At 36.7% G+C, this 27,765-nt stretch overlaps 1 protein-coding gene across 14 annotated transcripts in view; it reads left to right on the forward strand.

Moving 5' to 3' along the window:
- Positions 1–27,765, forward strand: part of NUBPL (NUBP iron-sulfur cluster assembly factor, mitochondrial) — an 88,147-nt gene that overhangs the window by 47,051 nt on the left and 13,331 nt on the right. For all 14 annotated transcript variants that reach the window (XM_075103315.1, XM_075103310.1, XM_075103312.1 and 11 more), the window contains 3 exons: positions 7,381–7,474; positions 19,887–19,972; positions 25,629–25,749. In XM_075103315.1, coding sequence (XP_074959416.1) covers positions 7,381–7,474; positions 19,887–19,972; positions 25,629–25,749 — 301 coding nt within the window. The remainder of the gene's footprint in view (positions 1–7,380; positions 7,475–19,886; positions 19,973–25,628; positions 25,750–27,765) is intronic.

A 27,765-nucleotide genomic window follows, 5' to 3' on the forward strand; every position in this document is an offset into this window, starting at 1 on the left:
GACTATTTTGAATGCAGGGACTGGGGAGGATATGCTTGTGAATTTTAAGTACAGAAAGTTTGGAGGATGGAATTTGGTCTATATTTGTGAAAAACAGGTTATTTTAAAAAATAAAATAACATTTCATTATTGAAAATCGATGTTTCACCTCAAGGCTACTTACTCCGAGATCTGATAACATCTCACCAGACAAAAAACCAATTCCTATGTTGAGATTTACTGTCTTTTGGCCTCAGTTCAGCGGTCTACATCTAATTGTTTCTATTCCAGTTTTTGAATTGCACAGTTTATGGTAATATTGGAGGGTTTTCTTCAGTGGTGTCTTAAGTGACCTGAAATAACATCTGTCATGTTATTTACTTCTATAATCTTTTTTTCTGAAGGCCTTAGATTATCCTCTGTAGAAGTTCCATCTTCTGTACAAAAAAGCATTGTACACTGTACTTAAAGTTAATTTTCTGACCTTTTTAATCTAATGATTTTTAAGCACTAATTTAAAATCAGTGTCTCAGTGATGGGCATGAAATTATGCCTATATTAGTCTGTTAGTACCCCAATAAGGAATTTATTAATTTTCTCATTGTACCAGAATATGAACTGAAGTTTAAGGAAGTTAACTGACTTGTGAAGAGAATTAGGGACATTGCTGTCCATTGCATAGCTTAAGCATTCAGTCTAAAACTGTGTGTCGGCTTTTAACATCATTACAGAAATATTGGCTAAAATACTTACAGGGGGTGGGGTTAGTAAGCTCCTCCCTTTTGGTATTTGCTGCCAACACTTGTAATATTTCCTTCTGTTGTTATTGTAGGGAAAATCTGAATCAGACGGCATATATAAATTGTATGAGCTTAAATTGGGTCCTGATAATACTGCCTTAAAAATGTGTTGTTGACTTTGGATTTGATAGCTCAACAATGCTGATGTCTTTGTGTATTAGTAGGGAGAGCTCAAAGAGAATTTATAGTTTAGATGATGCGCTTAGTGTAGCTGCATGAATCTGGTAATTAGTTTAATTAGATGATGTGATGCTAGCCCGCTTTCTTCTGATTTGTTTACATTTATATTAGTTTACTTTTGTGCTTAATTTTATTCCTAAAAGGCATAAGAATAGAAACTTGCCTAGTTCTATATTTCTTTTCCAGTCATCATTATTCAGCAGCTGAACTACGAACAGTTTTGTATCATAGAACAGGAAAAAAGGATGGTGCATTTCTGAAGAAAAGTTTCTGCAAATTACGTGGTGCAGAATGTTTATGGGTCAAGGGTAGAGAGCAGCACATCAACGGTCAATCTCAAGACTGTGTAATAAAACTTTGCTTATCAAAGTGTCATCTTCTAGAGAACAAGTGCTTTGAGTCCCTGAGAAATGGGAATCTCAGCTCACGAAGGCTCTTTGTAGTAACAACTCGAACCTAGTGGAAGTCTTTTATACGCGATAGTGCTGATACTGTCTCCATCAGTCATGCTGGGGATGCACAGGAGTATTCCTTCTCAGTCTTCTGCCAAGACTGTCCTTGGACTCTTGTGGCCATGCCAGGCTGCCCCACAGCTGTGTGCCGTCTTCCCTTCAGGCTGACATGGCATTGACTGGGCTTTCGGAAGTTCAGCAGGAGCGCGGTGTTGAGAGCTTCTGTCAGTCTCCTGGAACGCCCCATAGAGAATACGACTGTTGTCATCTGGCAGTATTTTAGTTTTGTAGGTTATATAGGTGAAGGTGACAGAAACTTCAGGCTACTGCATTTGCCTTCAGTTCTTAACGTTATTAAAAGCCATCAGGGAGGAGGAGGCCAGTTTCTCTTCCGGTGGTTGAGTTGAACAGGACTCTGGCTTCCTAGGCACTAATTTCTAAAAGTTACTCTTAGTCTATACGGAGAAAGAATAGGAGAATTTCTCTCTGTTTATGGAAGTCTTTGAAGCAAACTGTTCTTATGCTTCACCTCAATTTCTCTCTGAATTTGGCAGAACAGGCTGCTCAGAAATATCCTAGAGGGAATTTGAACCATTGCAGTGCATCTGTTTTTTCATGGTGTTAGATTGCAAGTCTTCGAGATTGGTTAAGCATCAGAGGACAGGTCAAAGGGGCAGTCATCTTTGTTCAGAAAGTGTCAAGTTGTATTAAGCACTGTGGAATATCCTGCTATGGAATAAGTAGTTATTTCACTACCAGAGAGGAAATTTCCACAGGGACTAAAAATCTTCTGTTTTACATCTGGGGAATGTCCCCTTTCTTTACCAAATATTTGTGAGAGTAAATAAAAATATTTTTTATTAAAATGCCATGTTTCATTATACTATTCCTAAATTATCTGTTTTCTTACATCATGAAACTTCTGCGTGTTCCCATTGTCTGTGTATGTTTAAGCAGAATCTTTAATTTTCAAGGAAATATTTTAAAATATTTGTTTTATCTTGCACTAACAGATGTATATATATGTGAACAGTTATATACATTTACATACTCGGTTAACAGACTTTCTTACCTTTATTTTTTTCAACTGTTTGCCTGTAAAAACTCATCTGTGTATACCACACAGTAGGTTGAGGCGGGGGGGGGAAGGCAGGAGCGGACCTTGAGCTGCCTGCATTGTAGCTTTTAGTACTTTTCTGATACTGGTGTTCAGAGCCTGGCTGGCTGCTGCCAAGTCTGCACCTGCACTGCTGCTTGATTGAAACTCTGCATGTATTCCTCTTAACAAGAACAAATAAATAATATCTACTGTTATTTACCAAACACCAGGATTACTTCAAAACCACAAGTAGCAATCTTTTCTGTGCTAATATTCTGTCATTTCTGCCTTATGCACAGAGGATGCTCAGGCTTCATTCCTCAGCAGAAATGCCATCTATATCTCTACGCTTTACATTGGGTTTAACTTGCTATTTGGAACCCTTACTCAAAATGCATATCTAGTATTTTGATTATTAATTGTCACATAAACAGAGTGATTGATTGAAGTATTTAAGATAGAAGCATTCATGGTGTTTCTGAGCAAGGGAAAATCCACAGAAGCACATGGTACTTAATTACATTGCTTAACAATAAACGTCAAGTCAAACCTTTTTAAAAAAAGATGAATGCTATACTTAAGAGAAGTGCAATCACATTTTTATGAAATGTTTTACACACTCTATGTTAGGGACAAAGATCTTAACATGCAAAAGTACTGACAGATAGCAGATGCAACAAGGCAGGTTTTTGTATCTGCAGTCCACTTATTGCTTGCAAAGGGAACTCATTTAATATAATGATCTGTTAATCTGAGCTCATTTACTTGTATGCAACCATATTTGTATACAGACACTTCTTAGAACTCATTGAGAACATAAGGACTGGTGGTCCTGATTTAGTAAATTGTGGCATATAAACAGGATTTGCATTCACATTAGTGTTTTGTATCACAGCTTGATTATACGTCCCATTTTAATAATGTTTAGTGAATGGCAATAGTAGATTTCAGAAAGCCACTCCTCTGTTTATATGTTCCCATTCTAAATTAAATTAAAAATGTCTCTCCTCCCTTTTTTCCCTCCTTTGCTGAAATTTAGTAACAGACCTTGAATTTCTTCTCCCATCAAATAACGTTTATGCTTCTATAGCAGATCATTATACCTTCCAAATTATGTACATTAATAAAAGACTGTCATACTGCTGTGGGAGGGTAGCGGAGGAGCAACTGAACTCCACAGTGTTCATCATCTACTGCTTGCACAGAGTAGAAGATAAGTCTACAGAGAAATGGGACGAGGTGCAGAGTTCCCCAGCCTAAGTCTGAGCAAGTCCCTGGGTCCAGAGGATACTGTTCACTACTGGGTAAAAACACTAGCTCAGTTCTTTTCAGCAATTATAGCTGAATTATAGTGTCATTGTGGTGCAGCTCTCCATTCTCATCCTGAATTACAAATAAAAAAAGAGAATAAAATTTTGCAGATAACCATTTGACTGCATCCAAAATAAAAACCAAGTTTACTTTAATGAGGAGCAGTTTTCCAATCTAGTTTCCCATCTGACTTGCACCCATTCAGTGCCACAGCAGTGGCATAACTCAGAGGTGTGTGTAGGGTAGTTTCACATATACGCAATACTTCCACACCTAGGCATTGTCACTATTGCCTTTTCTGAACCAGTGTGACAAAGCCTGTCTTCTGGCCTACTCTGCGCAGCAGTAACACATCTGTTCCCCTGCTGCTGGCATGGTGCAGCTTCTCCATTTTTCTGTGCTCAGATTTATAAGTATTATAATGGAGCACAATTAATTTGATAAAGACAGCTAATTTCTTTTTTTAATCTGTGAATTTGAAGAAAATATATGAAATAGGATGGTTTCAGTGCCATAAATTAAGTGTTCTGTTCTAATTGCACTATGTGTTAACAGAGTATTCCTGTTGCCTAGCAATGAGGTTTACCTTGAGAGTTACCATGTGCCTAAGATTCCATTATTACCTTCTGTTTTCAGAGGTCTGTAACTTTAATAAAAATCATTGCTCATAGAACAATCCAGAAAGTGCATGTTGAAAATTGTTTTTGTTGTTACGGGGTCGCTTACTAAGGAAGCTTGAGGGAGAAAGGTCTGATTTCTGTACCCTTTCTCCCCTTCTACTCTATGGGGTAAGTTTTGAAAGTAACTTCTCAAGCAACGATTGTTTTGTCTGTTTTAAAAGCAGTAAGCTATTTATAAAAGTGTGCTTTAAAGGTAAACATGGAGATGTTTTTACCAAGGCAGCTTCTGCTTAGAAGAGCAGCAAGTGCTTTGTGCTTCCCCACAAAACTGAATGCCAAGGTAAGGGTTTGAGCACCGGCCTTTGAGGTCGTCTCCATTAGTGTTCCACATAGTAGAATAGGTCTAGATGTTTTCTTTAGGGAACTGTAATGCTTTCTAGGTAGGAGACTTGAAGTTGAGCATGTAGAGAAAAGGGCTAAAAGCTAGTCAATATCCAAGTTTTTTCAAGAACCAAGTGTTTTTGACAGATAAAGTGATTGGAAACTGCATCAGAATGACACTAGTGCTATAATACTCATACATGTCTTTCTGGACTGCCTCTTGCTGCAAGGCAGAAAGCAAAAAACCAGTTTATTCATAGTTTCTGTAGAAGTGTTTAAGGAAGGAAACTATGATCACTGGACTTGCAAATTTGGACTTAACAAAAGATGCCAGGATCAGCCTTTATAAAGGCGTGGGGGGGGAAAGGTATTTTGAGTTAAACCTTTTTAAAAAGTAAACCCCTCTATACCTTAGTGTTTCAGAAGGGTTGTGATTGTTATGAAAGATTTGGGTTTGCAAATTGAGATTTAGGCACTTAACTCTTTGTAGAGGATATGTGTGTTTAGTTGTGAATCTTTAAGGAACTTGACTTTACTCATGTTGTAAACTACTGCTATTTTTTATAATGTCTGTAATTTCAATTTGTCACCTTTGTAATGGCTAATTTTTAATTAAGAAATATAGAAATCTAAACTTTATGCCTTCAAGTGAGCAATGTAATTTTCACTGGAAAAGGAGGCATTCATCAGCACTGGCATTTATATATATATATATATATTTTTTTTTAACAGGAAAAAAAAAACTTTATAACTAAACAAGATTAAGAAAAAGTAATCCCCAGATTTTTATAGATAAATGGGCTTCTCTACCCTATGCTTATGTTTCACTACAGACGTTTTTCGCACATGTATGTAATTTTTCTTTGGGGTTATGTAGTCTCAATATGATTGTGAATTCTAATTACTTTTAGAAATCTGCTAGGTATATGTCATTTTTGTTGATGAAATATGGATATTATAATATGGATGATATAGATATCATAAATCAATATTAAATGTCGAAAAGTGCAGTGTTTGCTGTGCTTATTGTAAGTAGTATTTCCTGTTTAGCTAGACTGTCTTAGGCACCATTGAGTGCTTCTGCAGCATTTGTATAGAAAATGAGGAAACGGAGGTGTGCCCGAGAGTCCCTAATTTAGATGTTTAAAGTTAAGAGTTTGCAACTAACCTTGCCCAACGCCCATCTCTTACAAGTGCTCCGAAATCTTCCATCTTCATTAGTCTGCCTTGAAAAATTCCATTTCTCGCTGGAGTTCTACATTGGGTTAGTGGTCTGGGATTTTACATCTTCCTGAGATGGTCATCATCTGTACAAGAACTGAATGAAAATGCATGAGTGTTCCCCTGACAGGGTCTAACACTCCAGGACAATAACTGGGGGACTGGCAAAATGGAAATTGTTTTTGCTGTTAAAATGACTCTGAGGGAATGTGTAAAATAAAAAAGTAAAATCCTACTCTTATTTGGCATTTTACTGTATTAAAGTAGCTCATAGACTGTTATAGCTGTTGTGTGAATCAGAAATATACCATGTAATTGCATTATGTCTGTGTGGAGAGAAAAATGAGGGGGAGACATTCGTGGGTCTTTATTTTTAACGTGGTTATGATTTCTAAAGCTTCTGTACTGCAGAGACAAAAGACCTTGTATCGTGACTGCTGACTAGTAAGAGTGCAGCGGTACTAACCTGTGCCATGTTAGAACTGAATCAATCAAGGATCTGCTGAAGCTTAGTTAAACCACTGGGAAATGTTTAGGCGAAGTATAGCTAGGTTTTACATTATATAGAGTGGACCTAGGACCATTTCTGCTCTCATAAAGAGAATGTGTGTGGCAGCACACAGTGCTCTAGAGAGAGTTATTTGCCGCTCTTGAAAATGTGTCCTGGTAAAGAATGTAAATAATCACAGCATTCTCACATTTGACCTTAATATCTATTAATGGTCACTCTCATTTGATGCCTAGCAATCAGAAAACTGATTTTATTGTGTGATGTCATATGTATGTTATAAGTTTGGGTAATTATATCTGGTGATTTTCATTTAACAAATCAGTCGGGTTTTTTCCTAGAAAAAATTCAGTACCAATAGGTCTCCATGTACGAATAACTTTGCAACAACAACAAAAAAAGAAAAACTTTCAAAGAAGTGATAAGAAGCAAGCAAAATTGGCTTTAAATTAACGGAAACAATTCCTAGCCTGAATTTTAGCTAACGTTTGCTTCTAAGCTGTGATTGAGCCGCTGCAAAGTAAAAGTCTTAAATTAAGTTGTTGCTACTTTTTTATGGGGAAAGAATTCAATAAGGATTGTGCTTATAAAGCTACCAAAGTTACGCTCATAGTTTTGAGTGATCAGCAGAGATTGTATCTCTTAGAAAAAGAATGTCTTGATCAAGTACTGAAAGTGTGACTAAAAGGGCATCTCAGTATCTTTCTCCTGAAGTGTCCTTTGTTGACTTGTTTTACACTGTGTTTTGTTGCAGTCCTTGTTTCCTATAAAGTGCCTTGAATAAAAACATTGCAAACCTCCAACGTACATTCTTATTGTCATCTTCTAGGTTGACTGGGGTCAACTGGACTATTTAGTAATTGACATGCCACCTGGGACTGGAGATGTACAGCTGTCAGTCTCACAGAATATTCCAATTGCAGGTACAAGTATTGCTTGGCTGTTTCAGAGACCTGAAGTTAGTTAAGTCTGGTAGCTTTAGAAAAATCTTATTTTCAAGTGCCAGTCAAAAATTCTTTTAATTGTCTTTCTAAGAAACTAAGAAAATGTTCTGTCAGTAGTGTGGTGATAAAAATACCATCAGTGATTTTTAATATGTTAGCATTATGATTGCATTAGTTCTTTTAAGCTAAGTTTTGAAAAGACTGAGAAGTCATGTATAGCAGTACTCTGGAAGGAAGGGCAGTCATGCCAAAAACTGGTAAGGTTAGCAGTAGAAAATATTATCTTTGTCTGCAGTTTTCTTTGTCTACTACTGCATAGTAAAGCTAATACAATAAAAGTTTGTCTTCATGATTACTTTTTAATTAGAAGCTGGCAATGCTGTTAATACGCAACATTTATTCAGATAAACTGTGCAGCACTGTAATGCACTAATGCATTCTTTTTCCTCTCATGTTATCAATTTGACAAATCAATCCTGAGATATGCAGGCTGCCCTCTAATCTCATTGGTTTTAGCAGGAGTTAGAAATGCTGCTTCTGACAGGGTGCTGAGCATCTCATGAGATCTGTAATGTTTTTTCACCTGTCTGATGTACTTCCACAGAAGCAGTTGTCAGTAGCCAACATAAATGTTAGGAACTCAGTGGTAAAAGAGACAATGCAATCCTTATGGTCCAGGAATAATTTAATAACTGCTGTGGCTCTTCACCAGGAGGGTATTGCAGTGCTGGAACATGTTACCCAAAGAGTCTGTGGGATCTCCACCCTTGGCAGTTGTCCAGATTGTATTAGGCAGAGCCCTATCTGGCCCTCTCTAGTGTTGCCAGTAGATGAGCTCCAGAGACCTTTTCCAACCAGAAATTCCGTGATTGAATTATTAAGTAATTGGTGGGACTGCTTGCTCCACTTCTTGGTGATATTGTGGAAATATGTTGGTACAAAACCAAAATGGTAGCCTCTTTTACTGCTCTCATTCTTTTCAGAGTACAGACTGGCTCATGTGCACAGGCAGGTCCTGGTTCCCTCTGACGCTCCTTTACCTCTGCAATTTGGCGGCAGTAATGCACTGAACTGAAGACACTAAATATTAAATTTGTGGAACTGTGTCATTTGCATGCTCTTACCAGACTGCCTGATAAGTTTAACAAATAAAGAATAATTTATCTTGAAAAGTTCATATAATAGGACAGGATAAAAGAGTTAGCTACAGGTATAGATAGAAAGACTGGTGTGCCTTATAGATGTGCCCACATATGAAAGCACTAGAGCTAATGGATTTTGGGACATACACCCTGGTTTCACTGCAAAACCTTCACCGCTGTTACAGCACAATGAAGTCTACAGGAATGAAAGGAGCCCTTTAACAGTCAGGTAGCATCTTATATCTTTTCCTTAACACAGTCGTGCCAGCTGCAATCGTACGTGATAGCCCCAGTTACCCTTACATCTACAAGCCAACATTTTTGACAAATAGCTAAATTTAGCGTTAAGGCTGTGTGGTGGTATCTCATAATCTTCCATGCTGTCAGCTTTAGAAAAACTTGAATCTTTTGGCATATAAAACTCAAATGGTAGAGAACATGCTAACTCATCTGTAACACTACTGCCCCAAATTGTTAATAACCACAGGAGATTCTCTCTGCTGTATGTGATTGTGTTGAGTGGTGGAAGGGAGCACATCAACGGAGTTGTGATGAAGCATTTCATGAATTTTTCCCATAAGAAGTAGAAGAGGAGGCTTCTAGTGCCTTAGCTTATCTGTGACCTGGAACATATGATGAAAAGCAGACTATGATTCAGACCTCTTTTCTTAAATACAGTGCTTAGTAGGTTGTATGTGTGAGTAGCAACACAGGAGGGCCTTTTACTCCCTGGGTTTTAAGTAATGAAGTGAAGCATGACAGTGGCACGGAAGTTTTTGCGAAGGTAGAATTTCACATTAGATCTTATATGTAAGGGCAATAAAATTACGAAATTAAAGAGGTGTGGCTTCATCTTTGTGGATTATGTTTTTTTTTTTAAAGTGTGGTGGGTATAGATTATTCCTGTTAACTACAGTGCATCTAAATGTCCTAGTTTAACACAGGAAAGGTCATTAAGACTCCTGAACTTCAAGATATTTTTTTGTGCCCTTTTATCACAGAATTCTACACTGTCTTCAGAAGTGTGAGTGGTTGTGGTGCTGGTGCACTGGGTCCTCTGGGACAGAGAGGTGATGGAGGAAAGTAATCCTGCATTTCTGCTAAGTATTACTGAGGTCTCTTTATGGAAGGTCACAAGATCTTTGGAACTGATACAGCACATCAGTAAACGGAAGCCTTAATTTAACTTTTTTCATGATACATCTTTCTAGAATGTAACAGATGTTAACAAAAGCAAAGCAAGTAAATAAAAAAAGCTGGATTTTCTTGCTAAGGACAGCAATGTCCTCATTCTTGTGTGGGTGTAACAAAGTGAAGAATTAAGAGTGAATAATTTTTATTCAGTATTTTAATTAGTTTTCCATCTGACTGTCAGAAACCTGTGGCTCTCATACCTGTTGAATCAGGTTTTGAGGCAAGCCAAAGTAGGTAAGATGTTGATTTAAAAAAAGAACAGGTTAAAAACAACAAACAGTGCAGATTTTGTTGATATGCCATAAAAGGGGATAAACTCTTACCCATGTCTCTCTTCAAACTCTTCACTATGGCTTGCTGGGTTTTTTTTGTTTTGTTTTTCAAATTCCTAGCTGAAGACAGCATTTTGATTTGAAATCTGAAATGGCTTCACAGTGTTACCACAGTGGCTCAATTCAGCTTATTACTTTGTCAACCCTAATTTCATAAAATTAGGAGTGATAGCATCACTTCACATTTGTCTCTCCCATTAGTTGGCTTTGTTGAGCATGTTGAGGTCAACTCTTGCAGTTTAAAAAAATAAGTGTATTGTGCTTTTGATGAAGACAAGTGCAGCAGACAAGGAGTGATAAGATTTGTAATTCCGTGTTCTTACTGGATCAGTGAATTTTAGAGTTTTATAAAGAATTCTTCTGTTGCGTATTGTGGGTATTTTTTTCCTTCTCCTTTGAAGGGCTTCTTTTTGTGTATTTCAACTTGAACTGAGCTTTCTTTTACTCGTTACTTGGTTTCTAGTTGACAGTCCATGGCCTTGTTTATCATGCTTTTATTTTCTTCAACCTTGTTCATTTCAAGGGTATGGAAGATAGTGTTACAAATATTGATGATGATGTCTTTGGAGCAGTCTACAGAATTCTGCTTTTTTTGTGGGCTCCATCTTCATTTGCAATTCATGTTTCTAAGCTGTGTGTTGCCTGTTTTTTTACAGAAGTATTTGGTGTTGTGCCATTTTGTTCCCCCTCCAGTTTCTTCTTCTTTCTTTTTCCTTTGAGGATGCCTTGGACAGTCATGGTATTTGTAGCATAATTTCTCTTTTTCCTCAGAGACAGCATATATATCTTGGTTAAGTACATTTAGAAGTGCATTATGTAGTTTGCATGAAAGTTGTACTTTGATTTGCATGCATGCGTATGTGAGATACCGTATTTGCATTACGGTTTCTTCATTATTTATCCATGGCTTCCTAGGGGAAGACATTGTACAAAATTTTTATTCCGTCTCTAAATAATTTTACAGAACCTGCACACATTTTTGCCAGCCACTTACAGATTTTTCTGTGAGTGTGAGAAAGAGCATTAGTAAATGTGTTGTGTTTGGGGTGGGGTTGCCCAGATCGGGCATGAAAAACTGTAGCATTGCAACACCTGACAATGAGAGGAACAGGATGTGTGAAATGGTATTGGGTTTTAATTTTAGAAGACTTTTTTTTGTCCTGCATCATAGGTACCATAATTTTCTTGAGTCACAAAGAGATTAGAGCAATAACTACTGGGTAAAAGCAACACAACAAAATATGTCTTATAATTCTGGTTGTTATTAAAGAGAATATCAGCCTCACACAACTTCAGCTGAATTGACAGTTTTGTGTGGGGACTTGTCCTTCTTTAAAAGAAGATTAAAAAGCAAACTACTGTGACTTTCATTTTTTATTTTATTATTCTTACTTGCCTGGCAAGGAGACGCATCTTATTTAGCGTTATTGTTCTTCAATCATCTTTAAACATTTCCCACGTTGCAGTCATTCTTTAACAAAATAGTAGATGAGAAATAATATGATAGTTTGAAAACATGATATATGTTTTGTTTTACCACCATGCCTTCCTTCAGATGCAAGTCTGCTTTCTAAATAGAAATTCAGAGTCAGTCTGGAGAAAAAGGCTTTGTTTATGGTCTGTTGTTACTTAATTTGTATTTTCTTTACTCCTACTTTGTTCTTGTGTTTCATCTTTTGTATGAGATGTCCAGAAGTGGATTCTTTATCATGTGTTGAACATGCATGCTTGGGAAAGTTTGGAGTGTCCTTACACGTTTTCCAGCTTTTAAAGCGTAGGGAGTTTCAGATGACATTATGATGTTTGATGTTAAGATATAGTGTAAACTAATGACATTATGAAGAACAAGGCTTGTGATTCTTTTGCATTACGTAGTTGCTAAATTGAGAAATCTAAGTGTATTTGTTTGATTGTTTAGATAAAGGAGCCATAAATCAAATTAATAAGTAATATCAGAGATGGAGGATTAACCTCCTTAAACACTGGGAGAGAAGTTTACCATTCTCTCCCTTTAGGGGGTGACGGCGGCGTGGGCAGCAGCAAGGGCATCTCTGTGCAAGAGGCAGTCCCAGGGCCTTGCTGGCACAGGCGTTTCTTCCTTGTGGAGAAGCTGCATTGTGGGGGCTGACCATTAAATAAATTAGGCTGTCTACTGCCCTTTCTTTATTAATGTTAAAGTGAAGTCTGCATTAGTGAAGTATGACAGCTTGACCGCTCTAGAGACTGATATTCTGTCTTAATTGACAGAACTGACTCCAGGTTAATACTGTAATTGTTTCATTTGCTAAACTTTGTCATATCACTCTTTTCTTGGGATATCGAGATACCATGGCAGTGAAAACCATTAGAAACATACATCTGTCCAGGGAGAAGCAGACTAAGACAACCAAATCATTTCACATCTTATTGAACAATCTTTTAATAATTATAGTAGTGCGCATTGGACTGAAGTGTGTTTATACAGGAGACCTGAAGGTAAAAGGCTTTGTGTTTTATTTCAGTGCTTTTAATTTTCCCACCTTTTGGAAGTAACTTTTTTTTTCCCCCCATGCAAGGCAGGTAGTATTGTAGTCTTATAATAATGAGCTCTGAAAGGCTGTTAATAAGAATCAGAAAAGACAATTAGTCAAGATAAGCAACGTGAAAGCAATGTGAATGCAGTTTTATGTTTTTCTCAAGTTCTACAAAAGTAGAAGCATTGCCATTGCTAGTCATACAGGGAATGACTTTTGTCACCTTTTAGATTTAAAATCAACATAGTGCAGAGTTCCTACCATCTTTTTATTGCCTTATCCTATAAATGGTAAAAGTTTTCCTAATGGTTGCATCTTTCAGCAATAGATTTTAATTATTTCCTGATGCCTTTTGCAGGTAAGGCCAAAATATTTACCCAAGGAGTTTTTGATACTTCAAATATGAATTTTCAAAGAATTGTAATTCATAAGGTTTCTTTTGATGGCAGTGTTTTGATAGGTAAAAATAAAAACAAAAAGCATATTTCTGTCTTTACTGATTAAATGTTAGAAGTCTTATTTCTATTCAAATATGTTCATTGAAGATGAAAGAGTGGAGGGATGCCACTAATTTGAAGACACTTGGCACTTTTAAATTCTGAGCAAAATGTGACATACCAGACTGGTGTGAATCACCCTACATAATCATATTTATGTCAGTGTCGCACAGACCAGGGCAGTGTGTGGGACTTAAAGGACCGGATCCTGCCTCAACATCTGATAATGTACAAGAATGGGAAGTTCTAGGTGATGAGTAGACTGTCTGTTTAGAAAATAACATTAAAAACAGCAAAAAAAAGAATTTAAAATCAGATTTCTAAAAAGAAAACACTGTTGATGTTTTAAAAACTTGTGCCTGAAATAGCATGAAAAGGAATTATGATTTGTGATATAAAGGTGTCTTTAAATTAAATGAGATTGCAAGCTGAGTAGGTATTGCACGGTTCTCTTGTTTTTTCTGAAGAAAAATGATCAAAAACCCCCCAGTGCCGCAGTACAAGTTGCATGTAGCATACAGTTAAAGATTAGAGGTGTATCTGTATTCTGTTACTGCTCTTTGTGTCTGTTTGCCCCTTGTTGAATATCTCTTACTTTGATGCAAATCATAGTTGCAAGGCATCTGATCGTCTTTCCTTTTAGTTTAACAATAATATACAATGTTTTTCTCCATTTCTGAGCTTGCTTTCTTCTTTTATGGAGGAGGTACATCATTAGTTTGTACAGTAAATTTTTGAAGGTATTTTATGGAAGCCATCTGGGTAATAGTAAATTTTACTTGATCTATTTTTGAATGGCAAATATTTTTAATACCAGATTTTTATGTATATGTACTCTTTCTTTCATGCTGTATTTTGATATTTTAAATAACTGCAGGAAAGGAAAGGCACATAGGTTTAGATAGATTAAAAAACAAACAAACAAAAAAACCTTAGTCACACCAGTGGGTATTTTAAAATAGTTCTTTCTGTTCATCCAAATACAATTTGTATGCTGAAATAGTTTGCCTCTGTTGCCAGAAAAAATGTAGTTGACAAATGCAAATCATCATCAGGGTTATCTTTGCTTTGGACACTCCTGGTACTTCATTATGAAGTGTCAGACCCAGTAGACTCTGCAAACTTAATTTAGAGATCAAAATACAGTATGAACTTACACATTAATGCCTCACACTCTTTCAATATAAATTTAAATTTAACTCTTGGCTCAAGGAGATTGATTTAACTCACATTTCCTGTCCAAGCTGAAGTGATAGTATATTCAGTGCAAGTTCTTTAAATTTTATCATTCTTGAAAAATAGTTTCCAGGTATTGGGGATTAAAAAGCTGTGAAGTATGGAGGCTTTGAAAACTGAGGTTCTCTGAGGTCTGGCAACAGTGAGTAAGTGTATGTTAAGTACTAGATTAGCTGCAATTGCCTCAGTTTTTTTTAGACCAATTATTCTGAACATGAAGAATAAACGAGCGTAGTGTTCAGCTGACAATTGCAAAAGATGAGAGAAATCCATATGAATAATGGTAGTGCATGCTCTTTTCTAGCCATTTCTTCTGAAAAATTAAATGTTTAAATCTGCCCCTTACCACACCCAATTTGGGGGGGGAGGGGGAAGTAGAAAACATAATGGTTTCTGGAGGTGATTGAAGTATTCTCAGTGTTGTCTTTTTTGTGGAGTAGAATCACTCTTCTACCTAGTTCTGCTCTTTTGCTTAGGACCTCTCATTAAAAAAAAGCATATTCGTTTGTCAAAAGAGACTATTTTGGACATTGCTCTTGCCTGGTACAATGCTCATTATAGTCTGGACATGATTGTCAAATGCCCTTGAAAGCAGGGTGTGGAATGGAGTAGAGCAGTAAGATCCTAATTTGGATAGCTAAGGAAAAATGGAAAGTGGCAGAGTCCCTGTGAGGGAGTAGCTTTTTATTTTATGCCTATACTTTGCAAATAATGCTTGTTCACAGATGTTATTACAAATGTTTTAGGTGTTTTTCCTTTGCTAAATAACTATTGCATCATTAATTGCATTACTGTGACATATGTGTTCAGTTTACCATGACCAAACCCAAACATTTTAACACAGCAAGAGTTGTCTTTTCACATCTTTCTCCATGTGATCTAGTGTGAAATGGATGTTGTAGTATTTAATGATCAGTTAGATGAGGGCAGTTTAACTTCAGGGTGACAGCTTTATCCAGCTTGTGATATTCCTCTGCTCAGTGGCTTCACTGACAGTTGCTCTTGCCAGGAGGAAGAAGCTGGCTCTAAGATTTATGTTCTCTCTTCATGTGGGCAAAGCAGTAGTGCCCCGGTCTCTAACTAACCCGCTAGTTCGTGGGCAGAATAGGATGTGTGGCTGTTGGAAACGTACACTGTTTGAGCAGTTGTTCAAAGACTCCTCCGAGAAGAAGGTAGTGAGCTGGCTGGAGGTGTGACACAGCCGGGACCCAGCCTTTGGGGCAGTTCTGAGCTATATTATGAGTCTCAAGTAAGGATCCCTTAAGGGAAAATCACACTAATGATCCTTTTAAGTTTCTAGTTGTAATGAGATGTCACACACAAAAGCTAAAGGAACTTCTTTATGAGGTTTATCCAAGGAGATGGAGATTTTTTAATGTTAATGTATCTGTAATCATCACCAGCTGAAATTCTAGCAAAGACAGAAGTCTTCATTCTTGCAAGACCTTGTTCTGCCTCTTGAAGTGCAAACTGTATCTGTAATTGCAGGGACCTTTACCTGTGAAGTAACAAGAAATTTACCAGAAGGTGAGAACAACTCTGAAGAGATCCATAGTAGAGAAGATTCAGATTCACCAGGCTATTTATAACTTGAAAGTCTTGCCTGGAAGTTAGGAATTGATGCAGTGGGAAAGGTAGAAAAAGCTACACAAAGTGTATGAGTGATGTGGTCAGATCAGGCCATCCACAGCTGCACTGAGGTCTGAATGTGGCTCCTTGCAAGAGCGTTCAATGCCTGGCAGTCAGCAGAGGCAATTATTAGAAAAATGAAGTATCTCTTTCTGTGTCTTTATCCTCCAGAACTCTGTCAGTCTTTCTGGTCAGTTACACTTCACTCCACAGGTTTGGGGGTGGCTTTATTTGCTAAGCTGTTAAGGATCAGGGTGATGTGAGACAGTCTAGTAAGTGTGTGTAGGGGTCCTTAATCATCTGTCTGGATGAAATGCATGCAGCCTGGTTCTGAAGTCTGCCTTTGAAGACACTGGAGGGGAAAAGGAATGTTAGAGATCCTTTTCAACCTAAGGTAGACATTCTGAACTGCTGCTTATCAGCTGCTTTTTTAGACCTGCCTGTTTTTTGCTTGGGAACAAATTGAGTATAGCTAAGGCTTGGAGAGATTCCACCTTATACCTTGTAAGCCAGAGCATCTAATGCAACCTTAGTGATGCAGTGAATGTAGGTGGTATTTTCCATACACAGAAATTACAGGCGGTTTCAGTGCTTGTAATTTCCTGAACACCAGTCCACCAGAAGGGTGAGTACTAATGGGCTGCATAGGCACACCTTTCTTCTACTGATGATTAAGAACCTGGGGTTGAAAAAGAAAGGCAAACATCAGTGTTATGGGCTACCGTTGGTTCTGTCTCTATATTATGCATGCTGAGGATTAAAAATATGGTTAGCATAGTTTTTACTAATGCACCACACATTGGCTTTTTGTCATCTGAAGTACGGTGAAGTTACAAAGATAAATGGAATGCATGAATAAGTAGATATGTCAGTTAAGCCTAAATGTGCTCAACTTAGATATCCTTAGTATGCTCAAGGCACATAAATTATTATTCTGCACACAACTGCAAACATAGAATTTGCAGTACGTTTTAATGTGCAATGTGATAGCATTATAGTTCCTGCAACTCCTCTGTTCAATTTGTCAGTGTTAGTTTGCCCATTCAGACAGAGGCTTGTGTAAACACTGCATGTATTACTTTAAGAGACGTGCTGTGTGCATGAATTCAGTCATATATCATTACTTTATTGATCAAAATAACTCTTTACTGTTTGATATTCCTGTTAACCATGTAAAGCCAAGATAGTAAAGCAGGTGTGGGCTGTGTTCTTCCTTGCTCATCATTTGCATCACTTTCTGAATTAAACATATGTAAACTTATTCAGGGAGGGGAGCACCATGGAAAATCTCATTTGCCATATTCGGTTGCTAATGGAGGAAATAATGTGCTAATAATTTAAATTCTGGAACTTCAGGTTGGGTTTGCTGGACTAGCAGTTGTACCAAAGAAAGAGAAAAGATACTTATTTTAAAGGGCGTTGGTATAATTCAGTACAAGCTGGCTGTAAATAAATTTTCTCTGTAATCCAGCTCAGAGTGAAAAGGAAAATAGGAGACAAACATCTATTACACCCTCAGCAGCAGCTTCCTGAGCGGATTGGCTTTCATTCTGTGGAATAAGCCATGCAAGTTGTCCACAAGCATAATTGTAAGTCATGTGTTTCAGAAGCCGGAGGGTTTTCTACAGGCAGTTGGTGTCTGTGGCAGCCTAAACTCTACAATGTGCCATTGGGTCTTTCTGGCGTTTTAGCTTTTCCCTTTGGATGAGGTTCTGTAGCAACATAATTTGTTAGTCAAAAACATCTCTTGGATAAGCTGCTTGTGGTTCTAGTGGGTGTTTTTGTTGTGCATAGCCTCTGTCCTTCATGCCATGCCAATTATTAGATTCTTAAAAAAAATTAATAATGGACCAGAAAATGTAGACTTGTTTTGTTGACTGCATATTAGCTTGTACCTGAAGATCCAGGGAATGCTGAGCCAGCACCTACAGAGAAGAGCATGAACAAAAGTGTGAAGCAACTAACATAAGTGTGTACATAAGAGAGACAAACTTCCAATTTTGTTTGAACAGAAAGCAGTAATAAGCATTTTGTCCAAGTATTGAAGATCTTTATTTTATAAATATGCAGAAAACTTGAGGACGCTGAGCCTAAATTACTTATTTGTGGACTGTGCTTTTAGGGAAGGGTGTGTTAATTTTGTGGAATTAGCCCTACTTTTCAATGTCAGCTGTAAAGCGTAACTCTACATTTCAGTGAAACCAGGAGCTAAGGTGGCTTGGATGTAACTGAAAGGCTTCCACCTTATTCTTTGCAATGCCATGGGAAGCAGGTCAGCTCAGGAAAAATAGCAAATTCTTCAGATGCCAGAGTTTTAGTGAACAATAGGGAAATTGTGTTTGCTTAGTACATTGCATACGCCATTCAGTTTTTGGACTTGTGTCTAATATTATGTAAGGCAGAGATCGGCAGCTTTTCGGGGTGAGGTGCCAGATTGTATTTTTCTTTCACAAATTAGAGGTTAGGAGCGCTGGTTGAAAACATTCAAACATTCTGTCAGGTGGTGTTTGGAAACGGCTGGCTGTCAGGCAGGCAAGATGCCAGCCTGCAGCCGGCGTGGGGCCGTTTGTGAGGGGCAGGCCTCCCTGAACCAGCACTGCCAGAGCCGGGAGTGCTCCCGGGATGCCAAGGCTCACGGTGCTCTGGCCCGTGCCAGTGATGCCAGTGTTGTGTGCCTCTGGAAATCTGCCCACCTCTTCCTTTGCCGTGTACGCCAAGGTTTGGGAACTGCAGGCCTGGTAGGAAACTCTGTCCCGTGCATCTAAAGTTGTCTGTTGTAATTGCTATTAGTGTGAAGTTTGACATAAATTTGTGTGAGGTTGGCTTAACATGGTTCTCCAGAGATGTTTTTGTGTCAGGTACTTTAGAGACCAGATGGTCACAGTGAAATCAGAGCTAATCAGCTGACCAGTGATGTCCTCTTTTACATTGCATTTTTCTAAAACAGGTTTGAGTGTGAGCAGATTCTTGATGCAAGTTTCAAAGAAATAATATTTGAAACCCCTGAGCATATGCAAAGATGCTCACAAAGATGCTCTTTGTGAAGTGATGTGGAATATTATAAAGTCTGTATTGGTTTTGCAGATTGTATTAATTAAGTAGTAACACAGGGTAGTATAGGATAGTAACCTGTAGGCTTCCTTTAGAATATAACCTTTGACAAAGAGTTCTAGCTGGTTTATATGTTTAATAACTCCTGGAAGTACTAATTATCAGGTAACCTGGAGCCATGTCTGAACAGTGAGCAAAACTATACTTTTTCAAACCTAGTGCAAGTGTGCATAAGTTGGCCTCTTATTTTGTGGTATCATTCATAGAAATGCACTGGTGTTGCATCTAGTGTAACGTTTCAAGATTGTGCTTGTCAACACTTGTATCGGAAGGTGTAGCAGGTTCAGAAAGCAGAATCCTGATTACGGGCAACTGCCTTTTGATTTTAGGGAAAGGCTTATTGTTACATCAGAAACTTCCAAATGTAATTATGGCATGGGACAGTTACTGTGTAGGTATTCCCAGAGTACCACCTCTGCGACCTGTCAGCACGTTGTCTTCTTCTGTGGTCATATGGCGGCTAGATCAGTTTTCTCATTTAGAAAATATACATTGTCTCTGCATAGAAAAACTTACCATGAAAATATCAAAATAATTTCTATCACTCCATATAATATCTCAGTGTTATTGGTCATTGCATAATAAAAAAACTACCATAATTTTCTTCCTTAAATTAAAAGAAAAAAGCATATAAATGTGTGACTACTTTGAATTTAGTGCATGTGCTAAATAGTCAAAATATTTAAGTGTAGTTAATAATACACGTTTCAATGGCATTTCATCTTTACTTTTCCCAGGAGCTGTGATCATCTCCACTCCACAAGACGTGGCTTTATTAGATGCACGCAAAGGAGCTGAAATGTTTAGAAAAGTCCATGTACCTGTAAGCCTTTACCTTAAAAATACCAGTAGATTGTTTTTCCAAAATGTAAAAAAAATTCCATACACTGCAGTAGGAACAAACCATTCAAGAATTACTTGAATTTCATAAATTCTTATTTAAAAAAAAAGGATTAGAATTGATCTTATCTCTGTATCAGGTGGTTTTTTTAACGGAAAGGAAAGAATTTTCTCAGGCCAAGGTTGCAATAGTACTTAATTTCTTTGAAATCAGTTTGTATAATCACCTGGAATGGATCAGACTGCGAAACAGAGTATCTTACGAAGTAATGTGTGCTTTCCAATTGCACTGTCTTCCTATGCTCATTATGTGTCCTCTTCAGCACTGTCTGTGTTGGAGCTTAAAATCGAATTTCTTTAAATGTGGAAAAATCGTGTATTGGTACATTTTAAGAAGGAAATTTAAGTTTCTGGAGAGATACATGCGAACCTACTAGTCACTTTGCCATTTGAAGGGCTCCGTGACTGTCGCACCACGTAGAAAGCTGTCTATATCACTCTGTATTTCATGAGGTTTATAGCTTACATGGTAGCTTGCTTGTTTGGGAAATGCAAAATTTTAAAATATGCACAATATTCATGTGGATTGGGAGAAAATATTGAACAAGGTGACATCTTTGACTCGATATTTTCTGTGTGTGCTACAAGTTGCTAAGTAACTGAATGTTGTACTCTATGTTCATGAAGAGGTGGTTCATTTTTCATTTGAAATGTGCAGTTGGTGAAAAAATATAAAGTGAAATGCTTCTTTATATTAAACAGTAAAGAGAAAAAGCCATTTACTGTAGTTTAAAAAAGGTGTTTTCATGCTTACCTGTGTGAAGATCACTTCTACCCTTTATTAAGAAAGGAAATTTCTTTCATAGCTAGTGCTTTGTTAGTTTAAAAAATGTAACAGAAACCTTGAAGTGACTGCTTTCCCTTTTTGTTTTAATTCAGAGAATAGCTTAACAAAAGGGATATGTTGATAAATTAATTATTGTTAGCTATTCCTTAAGTATATTTGCACCAAAATGAAACTACAATAACATTCGTCATTTGCTCCTAGAAGAAAAAGGACGAATAACAACATATGGAATGTTTTGTTTTGATTTTATGTTTGGGTTTGCTAAAATTATGCAAAATTGTTCTCTTCAATTAAAATTGTGTTCAGGTTAGTATTTGGCTGAATTTTCCTTTTGATTTAGTGAGAAATTACTGAGTTTTCTTTCTGTTTTGTTCAATGTTCTTTGAAGAGAATGGTTTCTAAGAAAATAATGCATTCTAGGAAAGGCTTGGCTGCTATTAATTTGACTAGTGGGAGATAAGAGATTCAATACAATGTATTTTCATGCATTAGAATTTTCAGATCTTTCTAAATGAAATGAAAAGTCACAATGAAGCGGTTGTGCCAGATGCTGAGTTTGAACGCGTGTGAACCAGTCATCAGGTCTTACCTTTTCCATGATGTTGCTTCATTTTATTCTAACCTTGTACATACATCGGTACAGACATGTCATGTACTCCAGTGTTAAAGCAGCTCCTGCCTAGGTGTTACATTTCCAAGTGACAGCTAAATCTGAGGATCTAAAGAGAGTTTAATTATGTAATTTTTGATGGACAACGTCAAACCTGAGGTTTACATCAAAGAGGTGGACTTGGTGGGCCTGTGTGAAAATTGTCTTGTGTATCCTGATTATATAATTGACTGATCTTTGAACATTTAATCTTTAGAATATTTAATCTTTTGAAAAGTGCTTGCAAAGAGTCGTCTTTTCAAAGCAGCGGAGTCTGTAGTTGCTGAGCTCTGAGTCTCTGAGTACGCTTGCTTCTATTTAATGAACTGGAATCTCTCCCGTATATATACAGGCACACATACACCACCTTCCCCTCACCCTCACAGTTATTAGTTGCTAAAGCCTCAAACGACACAGGTAAAGTCACAATTGTTAACTTTGTTCATTTGTCCTTTACTGCATTGAAATTAGAGTAGAATGACTGAAGGAACTGATGAAGAGCTGGCAAAAAGAGTAACTGTTAGAACCAGGATTGCAAAGCAAAAGTCTTACTTTCAGTCTTAGGACATAGTCATTAGAAGAGGAGTGCCATCTCTCTTGCAGTGGAGCCCACCTGGTTAGGAGTTTGCAAAGTGTTGCTGACCCTTATCAAAAAAAGTTTCAAGATTCTCACTCATTATGTGAGTTTTTGGCCATTGTTTTCATTCATCCCAGAGGCTTGCTCTGGGCAGATGACAAAAAAAACCCATGAGTAAGCTTGAGTATTTAGGAAAAAATTGCCTCTCTTCACCTGCTGAAATTCAGTTCAATTCAGTATGGTTTATCTTATCAGTCATATGCCTGAAACAAAAAGACAGGGTTTTAGTTAAATCTGCAACTTTTCTGGTAGTTACCTTGAATTGGAAAGTTTATGTTGTGGATTTCACAGGTTTCAAAAAACTGCTTATGTGACGTCAGCTATGTATTTCCTTCTAAAAATATACTAAAATTGTTTATTTGGCTGTGTACTTACTGGTATTTCTGTAGTGTCCAGAGTACCCAGCCGAGATTGTGGCTTCTGATTGAGAGTGGAATTTAGAACCAAAAATTGCTCATTATAAGGCAAAAGATAGGAGGACAGAAATATTATTGTGCACGTTTAATTGAAGCACTAAAACGTCAAGTGACTGACTGATGGTTATGTAGGAAGTTGATGGAAGACTGCAGAGCTGTAACCCTGATCACCTCAGTCCCCGTCAGGTTGGAGTCGGACCTCAGCACCATCCGTCCTTAAGTACTGTGAATGACTTAAGTGGGGTTTCTCAGGAATTGTAAAGACAGAGGGCTTTCATTTACTCACTGTATTTTCTTTAACTTAGAAGGTAATATATTTGGATTTTGGCATGATTTGTTGTGTAACTAAAAGGTTAATTGAGCATAAGAAATACGTAAACATTCAGAAACAGTGTGTGTGCAGATAATTCATAATGAAAGGTTTCTTCATTTCCTCTTGTTTTTTGATAGATGTCTCTTTGCCATTTAAAATAACAATTCGACTAAATGAAATGCAGTTCCATGCATTTTAATTATCCTCTCCTCCGCTACTATAGGTTAGCTCCTGTATTGTGGCGCCTCTCGTCATACTAGTTTTCACGTTGTTACTGAGCCAAGTTTGCCAAGAAATGTACAGGGAAAGGAGCTCACGAAGGACTAGAATGGGACTCACACATACTTAGGTGATAGTTTTTGTAGACAGTAACAGCTGCTTTGAAGCTTTTCCAGGTCTATTATTTGAACAGGGAAATGAGAGTTATTACTGACTTATTGGCAAGACCTGTTACTTTGTAGATTTAAAAGCTCTGAAGATCATAGTGAACTCTCTTCCTTCTGTAAATATATCTGCAGAAATATGCGTGTTAAAAATACACTTCTGCACTAAAGTTGTGTATGTTTGCACAGATTCTGGATTAAACTGGGTGTTTATATTTCGCAACTTAATATTAAAACAAATCTTTTCATATTCTAGAAGAATAATTTATATGTAGATGAGTATGTACTACTCATTGGTTGACAGGAACAACACTGAAAAAATAAAAATGATTGTGTAATACTGAAATGTCATTTGCTTTTAGTACGATTTGTTGACATGAAAACAAAAAAGAACAGTGAAAAAGACCTCTAAAACTGATACAGCATTGGGGATACAGCTGTATTCAGCATTTTCATTAACTGTGGCAGAAGGTCTTGGTATTAGGTTATCAAAGAATTAACAAAACAACCGTAATAGTCCTTAACTATTCACAAAACAATAGTAGACTACATAACTTTCTCTTTGATTGTGAATTTGCTGAATCATAAATGTTGTATGACTACTTTCAGAACAGAAAGTTCAAACCCCAAGATACCTGAAGATGAATTGATTAATTTAAAGTACAAATGTCAAGTTCTCTTTTTTCCTGTGCTGCAGAAAATGGCTTCCCTGGCCCTAGTTAAAATACTATTTTTCTTTTGTCAAATAATATTCCTACCAATGTTCTCCAGTATACCAACAGAGTGAAAATGCCATGACTTTAAGAAGAGCAGGATGAATGCCTGCTCAGAGGTCATCAGCAGAAGGCTGTGGCTTTAGAGAGTCCTTTTTACCATTCCTGCATCTTGTACCCTTGGACACATACTGCTTCATGTCTTTCTCGATTTAAGAACTGGATGAGAAACTTCCCTGTAATAATTGCAGTAAATAGAAACATATTTGTCTGGCAGTCCCCGGGAGAGAGTAGAAATCGGGGAAAATTTGTGGTGTTAACTTGAAAGTAGGTAATTTGTGGGGGGGAATGGTGGTGGGGGGGGTGGGGGTTGTAGTTGTTACTGTTTCTAAAAATGTTCCTTGCTTTTTAAACCTTCTGAAAGTTTTACATAAGTAAAGGAAGAGTCCTTAGAAGATAGTGTGAAACACATTATGGTGGTATAGAAAAAATAGGTGACTGCCTTGATCATTTTTAATTTAGATACAAGAAAATTTTTATTAAGATACTGTAAATAGCATGCTCTTTTATTTTCAGTTTTGGTGCCAAAAGTTGTACATTCACTCTTAGTTAAGTAACTTAATATTTGTTCGTTACATTGAACATTGGTATACCCTTTTAGATATGCTTTGTTAGCATAGTGGATATGTTACTCCTCTAATAACTAGGCCAGCTTATTCAAGGGTAAACTAGAACACTCAGGGAAATGTAAAAGTACAAAATGCTGCAAAGTAAATAACAGCTTTTTGTAGTGCTAAAAATATATATCCATACTTTTAAAACTTTGCTATAGTGTGTGTGAAATATCTAAATAACATATAAATCTTAAAGCGTTGGAATGCTGTTTCCATCACTTTCAAGAAATTCTGCCCTGCCTCAGTGAACAGTTTTGTTTACTAGGTGAATAAAATGAGACCAATGCTATCATTAGCATTATTGTACGTTGTGAAAGAAGATTTTTGTGTGCATGATTTGGCAAATTTTCGTTTGACATATTTTGCAAGGATGATGTTGAACACCTGACATCAACAGAGAGGTACCTAACATGTGTGTATTAGATTTTTATGCTGTGGGTTTTGCCACTAAGTTTCACATAATTATATTTCTTTTGTTTGATCTTTAAAATGTGTTTCTGCTCTTCAGAAGAATAGCAAATCTCATTCTTCTTGAAAACATTTCCCTACAGGATAACTTACAAAAATATCTTAAAAGCATGTCTGATTGTGTCATTTGTTGTAATGGTGTGTTTTTATTTTGTGTTCCGTGAAACTGCAAATTACAAAGCTATAAAACACAACATGAAAATTCTTCCAGTATTCAGAGTTCGAAAATGAAATACTGGCAGGGAGAATTCTTGGAAAGACAGGCCTGTACAAGAGGAACTTTTTGTTACAAATAAGTGTGTTAATCTTTGAGAGGTATGAATGTGAGAAACTTGAAATAATGCACAAATGATAGTGCAACTGAGATGACTAATAAGAGTTGATGTGAATGAGTCTGATATTACTGCTACTTCCCATTATAAATGAGTGCTCTTTCTGGATTCTGTGTTGATAATACCTTCTTTATTATCAGAGGTAAATAATGGAAATACCTATGCATCAATCCCAGGTTTGAACATTCCTTTCTTTTACCTTAACAGGTTTTAGGACTGGTTCAAAATATGAGTGTTTTCCAGTGTCCCAAATGTAAGCATGAGACACACATTTTCGGAGCTGATGGTGTAAAAGACCTAGCAAAAACCCTTGGATTGGATATTTTAGGTAAGGATATAGAAATGGGTTTGTTTTTGAAGAAAAACTCAATGCCGTGTGTGAGGGAAGCATTAACTGAAGTATGGAACTGCATAATCCTAGATTACTCTATATTGTGTTATAGTGTTCAGGTATAGTAGAACTAATAAACAGTTGAATGTCACAATTTTTGTATGCTCTGTTTCTTATCAGGATCATTCTTGTAAATGGAATGTGGACTGGATGTGAAAATTTTTGAATAGCATCTTAAATCTTAATGTATAAACAATCCAGAGCATTGTTTTGATATCGATGTGCTATATTACTTGAAATTCATTATGTTACTGATCATACAACAGTTTTTACAAATAACCAAGAATTATGTTTGGTCTTGTAAAACAGACCTAAACTCTGTCCATTAATGTCAATAGAAGTTTTCTCATTTATTTCACTTAAATAAAATGAGTTGTTACATATTGAAATAAATATGGTAATTTGAAGTGCAGCTCTTCAAAGCAGTTGTTTCTATGCCTATATCTTGACTCTCGTATGGAAGCAAGCAGACTGTAATGATTGTATTTAAGAGTTGAGATTAAAAGAATACACTGAATTGCAAAATGTTGTTTCAAAAGAAAATTTGCCTTTATTGAAAACAAAAATTAGCCATGATTAAACAATCTGGCATGCCCATAAGCTAAAATATACATTGATCTCTGAAATATACATTGCTATTTTAAAAAGGCGTATTTCAACCTGTGCTGTCAGTAAAAAAAAATTAGAGAATATAACACAGCGTAATTAAGTTGGTAAATGGGATAATTGCATGTGCTAATGATGTGTTTCCATGTATTACTGTAATTATCTCAATGATTTTCCATAGCTAATTCATTAAAAAGAACCAGGAAGCTCACTTAGAAAGATCAACACAGAGACATCAAGGACTGACATAAACTTAAGATAGCAAGGCAACACATAATTAAAGGCATGCTTTTGGGCTATCTTTTAGTTTCTGAATATATAATAAGTTGTGATCAGAGCCCAAGGGGACTTCTACAGCCCTGGGTTATGTGGATGGATGCAAATCCTCTGCAAGTACTTGAATCAAACATGCGTGGAAATACACAGGCACAAATGATGTGCCATGCCATTGGACCCACAGATGGTTTTAGTTATTCCCTGAGAGGGCAGAACTGATTGTGATTGTATTTAATTAGGAATGCTGTGAGAGATTTACAGGTTTAGCATGGGATGGATAAGATGTATGAAGAAAACCAGAGTGAAGTTTACCTTCAAACTGTCAGTGAAAGACTAGACTAAGGTTAAGAATAATGCCCCAAGGGTTAAATTTAGAATTACAGTACTTGATCTGATTAGTACGCTCCTCCTTCTGGGGAGGCCCATTATATAATAATACCATATGGTATTATAAGAACTACTGCTTACAGATTTTACGTTAATCTATCCCAAATGGAAGTTTTATCCCAATGTTATTTGAATTCTGCCCAAAAGCTTTTAAAACTTCTTTTTATATATATATAAATATATATATTTAAAATTAGTGTTTCTAAATTTATTTTGCTTATCTTTTGCAACACCTGTGGCTGTTCTGTTTTTTAACTAATCACCTAGTCCTGTTGTGAAACCTGACAAGGTTTTTGTTTCTATGATAATATCTGACAAATTCTGCAAGCTAACAATGTGCAGGATACAAAAGTATTTTGCTTTTATTTGCTCAGAATCAGCTGCCTTTAATGTTACTGAATGCTTCCTTTATTTTTGTTTATGACAGAAGACAATTAGCAGCTGCCAGTACACCTTTGAGTGTAGTTCATTATTTCATATACTTTTGATTGCCTTGTCTTTTTATTGTTCGCTAAAGGAAAGTGTGTCAAAGTTTGTGAGAAAGACTTTGTGCCACTGATTGTTTTTCTCCCTGTCTCTGAAATGTCCCTATTTTGCTTTCTTTTTTTCCTGAAGTTTAATGATTATAACTGTGACCGGAAAGCTATGCCACTGATATACGTAATACTAAGATAATAATTTCTG

Source organism: Phalacrocorax aristotelis, chromosome 9, assembly GCF_949628215.1.
Source record: "Phalacrocorax aristotelis chromosome 9, bGulAri2.1, whole genome shotgun sequence".
Lineage (NCBI taxonomy): Eukaryota > Metazoa > Chordata > Aves > Suliformes > Phalacrocoracidae > Phalacrocorax > Phalacrocorax aristotelis.